The 12,642-nt window shown below is 36.3% G+C and overlaps 3 protein-coding genes across 4 annotated transcripts; 1 reads left to right on the forward strand and 2 right to left on the reverse strand.

The window, feature by feature from the left end:
• Positions 1-404: 404 nt before the first annotated feature.
• LOC132051798 (uncharacterized) lies at positions 405-2,865 on the reverse strand. Its single transcript, XM_059443006.1, has 5 exons — positions 1,899-2,865; positions 1,694-1,811; positions 1,461-1,613; positions 616-799; positions 405-504 (listed from the first exon to the last, which is right to left on the reverse strand). The coding sequence occupies exons 1-4, from the start codon at positions 1,904-1,906 to the stop codon at positions 626-628; spliced, it is 453 nt and encodes a 150-aa protein (XP_059298989.1). The 5' UTR covers positions 1,907-2,865; the 3' UTR covers positions 405-504; positions 616-625.
• Positions 2,866-3,503: 638 nt separating this feature from the next.
• Positions 3,504-9,892, forward strand: LOC132051799 (ribonucleases P/MRP protein subunit POP1). Of its 2 annotated transcripts, none has more exons than XM_059443007.1 (11): positions 3,504-3,698; positions 4,130-4,550; positions 4,777-4,873; positions 5,157-5,264; positions 5,348-5,572; positions 5,714-5,832; positions 5,912-6,379; positions 7,714-7,822; positions 7,918-8,519; positions 9,130-9,297; positions 9,446-9,892. In XM_059443007.1, the coding sequence occupies exons 1-11, from the start codon at positions 3,677-3,679 to the stop codon at positions 9,642-9,644; spliced, it is 2,538 nt and encodes an 845-aa protein (XP_059298990.1). In that variant the 5' UTR covers positions 3,504-3,676; the 3' UTR covers positions 9,645-9,892. The 2 variants fall into 2 exon arrangements, with proteins under 2 accessions (XP_059298990.1, XP_059298991.1); XM_059443008.1 differs by having other exon boundaries at positions 3,601-3,698; positions 3,888-4,550.
• LOC132051800 (chlorophyllase-2-like) lies at positions 9,835-11,639 on the reverse strand. Its single transcript, XM_059443009.1, has 2 exons — positions 11,332-11,639; positions 9,835-10,656 (listed from the first exon to the last, which is right to left on the reverse strand). Exons 1-2 carry the CDS (start codon positions 11,608-11,610, stop codon positions 9,970-9,972), a joined length of 966 nt encoding a protein of 321 aa, XP_059298992.1. The 5' UTR covers positions 11,611-11,639; the 3' UTR covers positions 9,835-9,969.
• Positions 11,640-12,642: the final 1,003 nt, after the last annotated feature.

Raw genomic sequence — 12,642 nt, forward strand, 5'->3', positions numbered from 1 at the left:
TTATTTTAATTTATGACATATTTGTTGAATATAGAGTATAAAATAATCATTTTCACTTATGTATTACGCTAGCACCACCACCAACAACCACCCAGTAGGATCCCATAAGTGCGGTTTGGGGAGGGTAGAGTGTACACAAACCTTACCACTACCTTGAGAAGGTAGAGAGACTGTTTCTGAAAGACCCTCGGCTCAAAGAAAGGTGAAAAAGAAAGTCAGTTAAGTAGTAGCAACAAGCATAAACAACATGAAGATAACAGTCTAAAAAACTATTACGTTAGTTTCCATGGAAGGAAATAGTAATTTTTTTAGGAGTGGATGGAACGATGACTTCGCGTAGTTACAAGTCATTTTCTCATTGGTCTCTCATTTTCTATTTCTGTACCAGCCACGCGAAGCCAATATCAAGATTGAAAACTTAATGTTCGCTGGATATAGAACAATAGCCAAAGTAGGGTAGTGGATATGAGCACGAATGAAAGGAATCAGCACTCCTGACCATTTCTGTTCAAGAAATGTAACAAGCATCTATCACTAAAGCTCAAGTCAAACTAGAAAATTTCAGTACTATGTACAACAAAATAATTTCCCCAAAATATTTCTTGTATGACCTACACTTTGCAGTCTATTCAGCAACCTCTGTCTTTTCCCCATCTGGAGCTTCTGTTTCGTCTGTAGCAGCTTCTTGTTCAGACTGCATTTGGTTGGGAGGAGGCGGCAACAGCTGCACCACATTTTCCACAAACTCTTCCATTGTTTCTGCAGCTTCCCCAAAACGGGTGTCGTATTCCTCTATAATCTGCAAACGTCAAGAGAACCAAATTTATATCAGACTTCAAGCAAAATCAACATAACACGTTAAAGAAAGCCTGAAAGGGTGACTTCAATGACATGAAGTATGCCAGAGTTGTAGTTAAGTTGTGAAGTAAGACGAGACATTCATACAATTAACCAGAGTGAATTCAATATATTAATTAGCAAGCTCCGTAAGTGGCTATCCAATGATACCTCAAGGAGGGAGTTTTCCAGATGCAACACATCAATCCCACGCACTCAGTACACCAGTCACTTATACCAATCAAAAACATGGTTCTTATCATTATCCTTCCAAGCTCTAATCAAGAAACCCAACTTTATTTAGCACATAGCATACCCAAGGATCTCAACAATCACTCAATAACAACGTCACCCTCTTGGGGCTTACCATTATTAATGACTAAACCATGATCGAGGCACCATTATTATTTGCTCAAATTAGATGAGTGAACCAAGGAAGTAAACCATATCTTCTATTTCCTACTTCCTATCATTGGGGAAAGGCCATTTCCATTGTCTATTCCTTATAAGTATTAAAAACCCGTGGTGTGCAACAATAATACCACAGTTGACATATCTAACAAGTTACAATGTTGCAAGTTTAAATAGTCAATATACCAAGAGCATCATCTTTTCGAAATTACCGGGTAAAGCTCAACGAGGGAAGATGGCCTGATATTGATGATGTTAAGGATCTCAGCTTTTGCGAGGGTGATACTTTTACATTTTCCCAAGAATTCATCAATCGCTTGTCTTGTCTGATTGCAAGCAGCAGTTTGCTCTAAATAATCATACACCTAGAAGATGGGAAACGTAAGGCATTGCCAGGCACAACGAAATACTCTCAAACAAGAAGTTGTATAATGTAACTACCAACCTTGAACTCTGACGGCGCAACAGGAACTATGACCCTCGTAGGATCTTTTCCTGCACCTCTGGAGCGTAGAAAGTCAAGCACCTCAAAATTTGTGAGAGCACCTGCATTTGCTTCAAGGCTGCAAAAAATAAATAAAAAAGACCATGAACTTAGTAGCTCAATGAAGCAATGGCTTTAATCAGGAACAAATATAAAGAGTTCATACATCTTCATCACCAGAAGCCAGAACTTCGTGTTCAAACTATTACTCTTCAATCACTCACGAGAAGTTGCTTGCAGTGATATGTATCTGTAATTTGAAAAAGAACAAGCGTGAGCCTTGCTTTTCCTGGGAAAAAAATGTTTTATTTAGTATTTCTTTTCCTTAGTACATAATTGTCAATCAACATTTAGACCAAGTATCAATGGTAGGGTAACAAAGCTTCAGAATTTAGTGGCTAGGGCTAATCAAAACGAGTTCTTGGTTTAGCTAGACTCCAGAGTACTTGAAAAAAAGATCACAAAGTAAAAGATCACAAAGTCTTCCATGTTTCTCCTACTCTCGCCACATTTTTGTTTTTAGCAAACGCGGGTGGGTGAGAGATCATTTGTAATATGCTACTATTACTTTTCACAGAGAGCAGTCTCTCTTTCAAGCTATTCAAGTTAGTACCACAACATGTTCAGTATGACCCTTAGTTTATGTTAATGTACAGAGAAGATACCCAGTGTCACATTCGTAGTTATCATTAGAGTAGTTTGTGATCCTTTTTACTGTTATGTGACTGCTCAGTTTTGTCATAATACTTGTCTTTTAGTAACCAAACTGGTCTCGTTTCTCTATCATCAAGTTATTTCTCTGTGAAATGCTAAATGTAACAGTGTGATTCCAATAAGAAACTGCGAGCTCATATGTAATTCTTAAAATTCCAATGTAAAGGATGACTCATGTCACATATCATTATTTTCATGTACAGAGAAGATACTCAAACTTGCTCCGTTCATGCCCAAGGGATAAAGAAACAGAGGAAGATGGGCGTTTGGCCATAGATTCCAGATGTTTTCACTTTATTTGGAATTTATAAATTTGTAGTTGAAGAGAGAGTTGTATTTCGTTATACTTTCTGCAAAATGAGAGGAGAGCACTTTATTTGGAATTTATGAAGATGGAAATAATGGAATAGGAAAACAGGTTTGGACCACTTTTCCAAATTTTGAATCCAACTCCAAGTTGGATTTGAAAATTTTATAACCAAACACTGAGTTTGAAATAAAGTGAAAAGTTATTCAGGAAAAAAGTGAATAATTCTCATGGCCAAACAGCTCCTAATTAATCTAGCTTCTGCTTTAGTTCTAGGTGAATTAAGCAATCAAAGTTTTTTTGTTTTTTGTTTTTGGGATAGGTACTAAGCAGTCAAAGATTTACAAGCAGAACAAAATTCCCATAGCTCAATCACACCTTCCTTCTATCTCAAATACAACTTAAAGATTCATGAAAATAAGTAGAACAGAAAGAAGAGTTGAGAAAACTACACAGGCATGAAAGTATTCATCAAGATCATATTTTTATACAACAATCCATTCAAATAGCAGAAACAAAAGCAACCATTCATTCAAAAAGAAAAAAAAAGAAAATTCAATGGTGAGAGACACGTCTATTTGTAGATATAAAACAGAACCAAAAGCAAATAAAAAAGTAAAGGAGCAAAACTGTCTTAATAATATGCCACTGAAATTGCAAATATGGAGAAAGAATTTACCTGTACTGGAATTAGCAGAGATGGAGTAAAGGAATTAGCAGAGATGGAGGAGAAAGCAGATAAAAAAACTAGGGCTTTTGTTACTGAGGGTAATTTTGGAATTAGAAAAAAACTTATAAGGGATAAAAGGGTAAATTACTGGTCAAACACAAAACGACTTAAACCAAAAAGCGTAAATTGGGAGTTATAAAGGGTTTAAGGACATCAGAGCAGACGCTTAATACTGCTCTCAATTTGTGACAGAATGAGTAAAGATTTGAACCAAGGTTGGCTTACTTCTTCTTTATCTTTTCCTAATGCACTCTTTAAATTTACTCTAATGTTGATTCCATATTTCTTGATTTTAATCAGCTAGAGAGTAATACTTTTTTCTTGGCTTTGCTTTTGGTGACCCAGTATTTAACAGCTTATTAAAACAAAAACCTTAGTTTATGTTTATGTTGGTCAAACTGCAGCACCTCTTAAAACCTTTTTACACCTTGTTACATGCTAGAAAAGCTAGTTGCTGTTGTTGTCTTTTCTTCGTTTATCTCCAACTTTGACACGCTATTTGGACCAATGTACCAAGTTTGATTTTTGTGTGAAATTGCTTATGGATGGCTGCATGATAAAGAAGTGAAAATCAGTGAGGAATTGAATCTAACTACACTGGTAGGAGTTAACATTGGTTTTTTTTGTCCTCACTCGATGAATTCAGATAGAGGCAAACATCGAGGTCCGCCTCGCACCCTTAATGTGCACAAATTTGCTGAATCTCGAGCTTCTGAACTTGAATCTCTCCACTCAATTGTAAAAGAACGTTTAAGTAATGATTTTAGATCACAAAGAAGCAAGAGAAGGCGAACAACTGGGCATGACAATCGAGTGGCAAAACGTAGAGTTAGAAAGAAGCAGAAAACAGGAGAGGATAATGTCAATAACGCAGACCGTTTGAAGAAAGATAAAAAGACGCTTCCACGCCATGTTCGTAGGAGAGTTGAGCTTAAAAAGAATTCTCTGAACGGCTTCTCAACAACAGGAGACGGGACTAAGAGACTCAGAACCCACTTGTGGCATGCTAAGCGTTTCACAATGACCAAACTTTGGGGATTCCACCTTCCCCTTGGTGTGCACGGCAGGTAATAATAACTTGCTGCTCTTTGGCTATATGTCCAAAGTGCAGCTACAAAATTTTAACTTTATCCTAGTGCATTGAAAAGAAGCGTTTGTTTTCTTGTGCTTAAACAAGAAAAAATACAATTTTTTATTGTACAAGGTTGTGATTTTGCCTATTGTATGCTTTATGTTGTGGGAAAGAAGGCCTTTGACTCTGTGTATTTCATTGATTATGAATATATGATGCAGTGGGAGGGGCTCAAGAGCTCTTTTGAAGAAACTAAAAGGAGGAGTTCTTGTCCATGACGCAAGTTACTGCACTGCTGTGCAGTTGGAGGGTCCAGAGGTAGGCATTTACTCACTCTTTCTTGCTAAACGTTTAGTTGATAATTGTTCTTCCTCTTTAAATTGTTTCCTTTTGGTCACTGGATTACTTAGAAACCAATGATATAATTACATAAATATTTGTCTTAGAAAAAATTTAAATAAACAATTATATTTATTTTCTGTCATATATTGGCCGAGAACTTGCAATTATGGGCCCAGAAAAAGGATGAGCGAGGGAAAAACGGACTTCTGCTAGCTAGAGATTGAGCTTATATAACATGGTCATTCACATATTCTTTCAGGATTTGTTGCTATCAATCCTAGAAACCGTGCTTGTGCCTTCTCCATGTTCACATTGTGAAGATGCTCACAATGACATACTCTCTGGTTCTATCTATGGTAGTGCTGAGGTGGGTGGTCCATCTTGGTATTTCGTTTAAAGTGGAATGTCCTCCAAAATTTGCTTGTTTGATACTTGTGTTTCGTTTGGCAGCTCCATCATGTAGGAGCCACCTTTTCTCAGACAATTGCTCCTGTAACCTATATGTGGCAACCACAGCAGTGTAGGAGTGCTGATACAAAGGTCGATAATGCGGATATATGTGGTGAACAACAGAAAGTTGATGGTTGTGCTTCTTTAAGACGGCTATGGGTTTGGATACATGCTGCTGCTTTTGGTGAAGGATATAATGCTTTGCAAATTGCTTGTGAAAGGCAGGTTGAGTAAAGAATCATATGATGTCCATTTCTAATGCTCATATACTATTTTCATTGTTACTACAGTTCACAGAAGATGTAATTTACTTGCCTGTTCATGTTGCTATAGTGTAAATCAGAAGTATTGCTTCTTGGTTTTCAGGTAGATGCTGCTGGCTCCAGAGTTACTTGCATTTCCCTTGAGGATCAACTCGGGAAGTTGGAAGTGATTGGATCAAGGGCATCTGAGCTTCTTAAAAAGATTTTACATCCTGCAACCAGGTGATTCTTAGAAGGTACAACCTTTCTATTTTAACTGATTTTTGAACATGATAACTGAACGCCGTTGTTTTCTATGCAGTTCTTCAGTAAATTCTTCCCTAGTGAAGTATGCGCCCTACATTGAGAATGACGACCAAATCCTGTCTTCAGCAATCTTTTCTCTCTCTGTCAATGATCCTCGATTTCTGAATGAAGATGCTAATGCTTTGAAAGCAAAGGCTCAAGATATACTCTCTTATAAGAAAGATGAGAGTAGAGGAAATGGAACTCCAAAAAGGGATATGAAGTTACTCTCCTGCTCGTCATTAGAAAGTGAAGGAAGTCATGGCTTATCTGAGTGTATCGATCTGTGGGATGCTAAAAATGGCATTGATCCTCCAATAGAAGAAAGCATCCTTTGCATGGAGAAACACCATCAGCGTATGGAGCTGTTTCGCATTGGTGATATGAATTCAGGCAGACAACAGCCTTCTAATGAGAGACGGTTTTCTAAATTCTGCTCTATATTTCTTCTGAAAAGTGATAACCAGAAAAATTCAATTATAAGGTGAGTTTCCCTGCATAGGCTATGGAAATGAAAATAAGCCTGATTTATATTTACACGTGGTTGTTCAATATACTCACATGACTAGAATACACATTGCATGTGCTGAAGCTGGAAATCTCATGCCATAAACACCTGTTCTCGAGTTTTGATGTCTCCAACCTTTCAACTTTTTTGCATGCTACGTGGATGTCATTATTTTTGGCTCATATCACGTATTGCTCTGCTGTTAACATCTTTTTCTGGTTCAGTTTGTAGCTTAAACTTTGAGGAGTATACATATTTATATGTATCCACCTTAAGGATTCCTCCATCTAATTACAAAAGAAAAGATGGTAATTGCACTTCTATAGTTGATAGCATAGGTAATTGTCCTATTGGTTTGTGCTAGTTTCTGCAGGTGTATCACATAAGGTTACTAGCCAAAGAAACATTTCAAAAGTGTATTTTACATCTTTGTTAATTTTAACAATAAGGAAATAAGTGATAGTAATTTTATAAAGAATAAGAAAATAAGTGTAAACATATATAAACTGAATGCGTATGTGTCTCTATGTGTGCGTGTCCCTCTATCCCAGTTGTTTGTCTTGGTTGATTTTTCATATGAGAAGAAAAATAAATAGTTGTTATGATAGAGTTAAAAACTATGTTAAAACAATAATTATAAGATTTGAGAAGGGTATAAAAAATCACTTCAAATGTGAAATAATAAATTAAACTTTTGGAAGATGGTATATTTGCAATTACTGGAGAATTGTTAATCCTTTTATGGTAGACAAACAAAATGAGGCTACAGATAACTGTTACAGTCATAGGGCTGCTAGCAACCTCAGTTGTATGACTCTAAAGTCAATCATATACTGTAAGTTACAACAATTAATTGAGTGATTATGTATGTGAATTAATTAACTTGATGGTAAGTAATTCAGAAGCTGTATGTTAGTTATAACATGAATTATCACTGTGCTGTTACTTTATATTTGTGTAACATGTTACCCATTTTTCTCTCAAACTTTTCAATATCAATTGCATAAAAATTAGATTTCACCAGTAAGTATATATGTTCATAATTTTCCTTAATTTTATTTCGAAAGTACACTTCTGTAAAGTTTACTTTTTATTTCTTGAATATCTATTTATCGGTCGTCTGCAACAATCTTGTCACATCTCTTTTGCTGGTCTAACTACTTGGGAGAATCGGCCTTCATAGCACTCACCTTTGATTCTTCCTCAATCCAATTACATAAGAAAATGAGGCAATTGCACATCATGGTTTGATATGGATATCGTGTTCTTATATAGAGAACACCTCATAGTTCTTTTAAATCTCTCTTCAGATGGTCTATTATTCTTCCACTATGTTGGATCAAGGTCTTCTGGATCTCTCTCGTGACCAATGGTGCTCAAGCGATTGGTTTGAGGGAGAAGCACTGGATTGCTTGTGATGTTAGTATGCATGTTCTGCTTTCGACTTTTCGTTCTGAATTTGAGTTTGACATCAGTTTTAAATCCTAATAAATATATGTTTATCCTCTTTACAGCTTGGGTTGCCATGCTTTCCAAGGGAATTCCCTGATTGCAACGCATACTCGTGTTTTATGGCCTTAGAGGAAGCAGCTTATGATCAAAAGTCTGACCTCCGTTCTCCTCCAACAAGGACTTGGAAAGTTCCAGTGTCATCTCCATGGGACAGTGTCCGCCTTGCTCTAGAAGGACTCAGTGGGGCAGGTCTTGGTCAGATACAACATGAACAACTTCCTCCAAACGATATGATAAAAAATTTAAAAATGAATACTCCATACCCGGGAAGATGCAAAACAGACACAGAGAGTAGTTGCAGTGCTCCATTCGAGGGATTTGTTGCTAGGACATCTTGTGTTCTGACTCAGTTCTTGGATGAGATCAATGGTAGTCATCTACTTTTATTTCCCAAAGTGCTTCACAGGAAGAAGTGCATATCCAAATTTATGAAGGATGAAAGGATACTCAAGGTGGATACGGATAGGGTCATTTACCAGATAAATCGGGACCAAAAACTGTGTTTAGTCAGAGTTCTTCTGCATGCATACAGAGAAGGTTCCTTTGAAGAAGGAGCAGTTGTTTGTGCACCTCAAATTGATGATGTAATGTTGTTCACAACCAGGTGAGTATTATTATCCATTTTGTATTCAGTTATTTGCTTGCCCTGTCCATTTACATATTAGTTTGTTACTAATGGAGCTCTTATCCAGCATTTTAAGAATTTATCTGCAACACAATTGCCTCTTCATTACAATATGCATGACTAAGCTACTGCTAAATGATGATGCTTTGTTAACAAGTATCTTTGGTAGATTACTCCTGTGAGAAGTCATTTTTCTTCATTTTGTTTTTTCCAGAATAAGAGGTTCATGAGGAATCATTTACCTAGGGAAGGACAAAGTTATATCACCTTTGCTAGCTACTAGTTAGTGTATATATAAATGTAGTTAAGCATACTAAGTAGATTGCATACGATCTCTTCCTGTTATTTTGGCCTGTGCTTTTGCCTTCAACTAAAAAGTCAGGAAAGGGAAAAAAGCCATCTTGAAAATTCTGTTCAAGGTTTTTAACATGTTCTCGTCTGTAACCATTATAGTTAGCAATTTTATATGGACAGACTGCAAGTAGTAGGTTTGTAATTTGATGTTCAACTGGACTAATTTATTGATGTTTGCTGAAACTTATTATAAATAGCTTCTTATTTTCAAAGGCATCTGTTTTGAATTATGCAGATCAGAGATTTCCAAAGGAGAACTTCAAGTACCTGAGTCCTTTGTGAGATCGTGCTTCTCTCAGCAAGCAACTGGTAAATGGGAATTTCAAGTACCTGAAGATCCTGCTGCCAAAGAATCTTATAGATTACCCATTGGCTTTATTACAACTGGATTTGTTCGGGGAAGGTTAGTAAATTAAATAGCAATTCTGGAAATAACTTGCAGCATAGTCGTCCAGATAAATTTTATTAAATTAGAAGAAAAAATTGTATTTACTTCAGTTATGGCTCGTTCTTTGATTTTGGCACTCAGTTTATCTGAATTTATCCTGCAGTAAGAAGCCTGTTGCGGTGGCTCTTTGCGAGGCTGTCTGTCTTGCTCGCCTGAGGGAGGAACAATGGAAGGCTGTAGGTGTTAGGAAGAGAAGGAAGGAGATCTATGTCCTGGTTAGAAATTTAAGGTCCACAGCATATCGACTTGCACTTGCTTCTATCGTCCTCGAACAATGGGATGATGATGTTGAGTGCATGTGATTAGACGAGGGTTCGCTAAGTTTATTTACAAGATTTATGCAGAAAACTCTTCCTAAAGGTAAAAAAAAGACTAGAAATCCAACAAGTATTGTATTTATCAAAAAGCAATTAGTCTACTTGAAATTTGGCGAAGACTTGGCTACAGTGTATTTGCTCGCATCATGTGTTGTTTTTCTGTAGATTCTGTCAATCCATAAAGGTAAGTTCTTCATGAGACATCTTAATATGTGGTGTTTTTACATTCACTTCTTAAAAATTTCCTGCAAGCTATAACCTAACTTACCAATTGTAACCACAACCAAAGTTCTAAATCATATCCCATAACTTAGACAAGAAAATCAGTATCTTGGAGCTCTACAGGTAGCGTGGCATGCCCATCTCTAATAGCTATCAAGTCACTCAAATTCCCTTCCAAATAAGCTTCCAAAAATGCAACCAGAATCCCTCCAACAAATCTCCTCATGGGTTCTCTAGATTTCCCATTCTTGCATAAACAGTGAGTGGCCTTGCCGCGAAACCCTTTCGTTTCATCATCTAACATATCATTGTGTCCATAATCTTTTGCCACAAAGTAACAAGCTGGCTTGCAACATTCGTTGTAGAAATCGCGATGATTTACCCCTTTTGGAGCACAAGCTGGGAAGAGAGGATTCTTTTTAACTTCTCCCAAACCCGAGCCAATTACCATCACCGGCATATCAAGATTATTGAAGGAATGTGGAATGTAGGTGAGAACTGGTGGTGGAGTTTGTTTTCCCTTGCCCATGCCATCAACAGGATCAACACCGATCAACGCTGAAAATTTCAGGTTAGTAGAGATATTTGCAAGTTTTCCCAGAGCCAGCGCGAATGCTACTTTTCCTCCACGGCTGTGGCCTGCTAGTCCAAGTTTCTTCAAGTTTGGCTCAACTTCAGGTGGAAGGTAATGCTGCAATCCTTCAGGCAACCAGTTTGTGATTTCAGCTGTGGATTTGATATCCTCAGTTGCATCTGCTCCTTCCACTAAATATAACTAGTACAAGCCAGATGAAATGTCACATGAGAACCACAAATGAAAATGGATTCAATTTATGTACAACGACTATATAAAGATTGTTTTTTACACCATTAGTACAGTTTATCTGTGATAGCATTATCCACCTATTATGTAGAGTCTAATGATGTATTCAAATACATGCTCTACCATCTTATCTGAAAAAAGAAAAATAAACCTGTGATAGTAGGTTAGTTACAATTTTAACTAGGTTACCAATTAGTAATGCTTATCATAGAGATTTACCAGTTATTAACTTATATAAGTGACTTGATTGTGTAAATATTTTTTATATTGTCAATGCATACAACTTAAACTCAAGAGAAAATAAACTAATTGTTTACTAGCAGAACATTATACATACTATGCTGTAATGGTTGGTGATTTATAAATCAATATTCTAGTTCTTAGAACCAACTAATTTCCTAAACCAAAAGCTGCTTAGTAAGTACTAATTACATTCTGCTTGCCAAGAGCCTCATATTGTCAATATTTCCTTTTCCACATTTCCAGCTATTTAAGAGGACATCAAGAATAAGAAAGCAAAATTCAACACTTAATTTTAGGATTGTTAAAAAACAATTGGACAATCAATTTCTTGGAGCACACACTGTGAACGTTATACCTAGAAAAGTGAAAAGGAAAAGGAGAAACCTGAGGAGCAACAACAATGAAGCCATGAGAACAAACATGTTGGATAAGCTGAGAATAGAAAGAATTGTAAAGAAGATAGCCATGAAGAAATATCACTACTGGGTAGCTTCCTGCTTCTGATGGGCTGCCAATTAAGAGAGCCTTTGGAGGAGAATATTGATTTTTGGTAGTACATGTTTGTGACTCAATTTTCACCAGCTTAGTCTTAAATTTTCCAATGTCAAAAACACTAGTGGACGTAGTAGAACTAGTAACAGAGGAAGTGCAAGTTATCACCATTTCTGAGTCTTTGAAATTTTTTACTCTAATGTGCTTTATTTTTTTTTATTTTTTAATTATGTATATACATTTTTCCTACTTTTTCTTTAGTTAAGATAAAGTTCAGTTTTGTGGTCCTCATAGACCCACCTAAACTTAGTGCGTTTTCTAGTGTTTGATGATTGATGACTTGAGACTTTGGCAATGGGAAAGCAAGAAAGTATCTTGAATCTGCTAGATATTTGTGGCATTTTTTTCACCTGAATGTTGCACCGTAGATGGTAAAAGTCTAGCATCCAAAAGCATCCTAGCTTAGGCTCTGACCCCAGTAGCATATGGCACGTGGAATCTCACGTGAATCAGGAATGACACAAACTAACATGCTTTTTCTGAACGCGAACCCTAATCTAGACACACTAGAATCAATTGAGTTAGCAAATTTTAATGTGCGTACAAGCATTTTTGCCTCTGATTTTTGAATTTAGCACTATTAAAATTAAAATCACCATGTTCTCGGACCTTCTGCATTAGCATTTGAGTATTCTAAATTAGGCCAAGAACTTAGTGAAATTAATCAATGAGAAATCCCATGTCTTTCAATTACTAAACGATTAACTTATTCGTGTTCGTCGTCTGGTTGACGCCAATTATAATAATTAAAACTAAGGGGTCAACCAAGATCATGTAATAAAGGTTAATTTGTTTATGCCAAATACTAACGCCTTTTAAGTGATCGTTTATGATTTATCGGGTTGCCTGTTTGGCAAGGGTGATTTGTAGAATAACGAATTGTTGTATAGTCATTGTCCGATCCACAATTGATAAGGAAGAATAAAATGTTTAACAATGTCAATGTGTACAGGCCACAATAACTCATCTTTGTTGTTGCAATACTTATCCAAAATATTGGAGAACCAATTACAAATACATCAGAAACTATTAACAGAAATATAGTGATCTTAGTTCTCATAATCTAAAATCATGTATTTGTGTGAGTAATAACCATCTGTATTTGTATTTTAACTACTTATCATGAGATTAATTATAGGCGTA

The sequence above is a fragment of the Lycium ferocissimum genome, chromosome 4 (assembly GCF_029784015.1).
Source record: "Lycium ferocissimum isolate CSIRO_LF1 chromosome 4, AGI_CSIRO_Lferr_CH_V1, whole genome shotgun sequence".
Classification (NCBI taxonomy): domain Eukaryota; kingdom Viridiplantae; phylum Streptophyta; class Magnoliopsida; order Solanales; family Solanaceae; genus Lycium; species Lycium ferocissimum.

Coding starts and splice junctions, on each gene's coding strand:
- LOC132051798 (XM_059443006.1), bottom strand. Junction 1,614..1,693: donor TTGCGCCGTCAGAGTTCAAG/GTTGGTAGTTAC, acceptor CCCATCTTCTAG/GTGTATGATTATTTAGAGCA. Junction 800..1,460: donor CCCTCGTTGAGCTTTACCCG/GTAATTTCGAAA, acceptor TGACGTTTGCAG/ATTATAGAGGAATACGACAC.
- LOC132051799 (XM_059443007.1), top strand. CDS start 3,677: ATGAGTAAAGATTTGAACCAAG. Junction 5,833..5,911: donor ATTTTACATCCTGCAACCAG/GTGATTCTTAGA, acceptor TTTTCTATGCAG/TTCTTCAGTAAATTCTTCCC. Junction 8,520..9,129: donor GTAATGTTGTTCACAACCAG/GTGAGTATTATT, acceptor TGAATTATGCAG/ATCAGAGATTTCCAAAGGAG.
- LOC132051800 (XM_059443009.1), bottom strand. CDS start 11,610: ATGGTGATAACTTGCACTTCCTCTGTTACTAGTTCTACTACGTCCACT. Junction 10,657..11,331: donor TCATTGTTGTTGCTCCTCAG/GTTTCTCCTTTT, acceptor GGCTTGTACTAG/TTATATTTAGTGGAAGGAGC.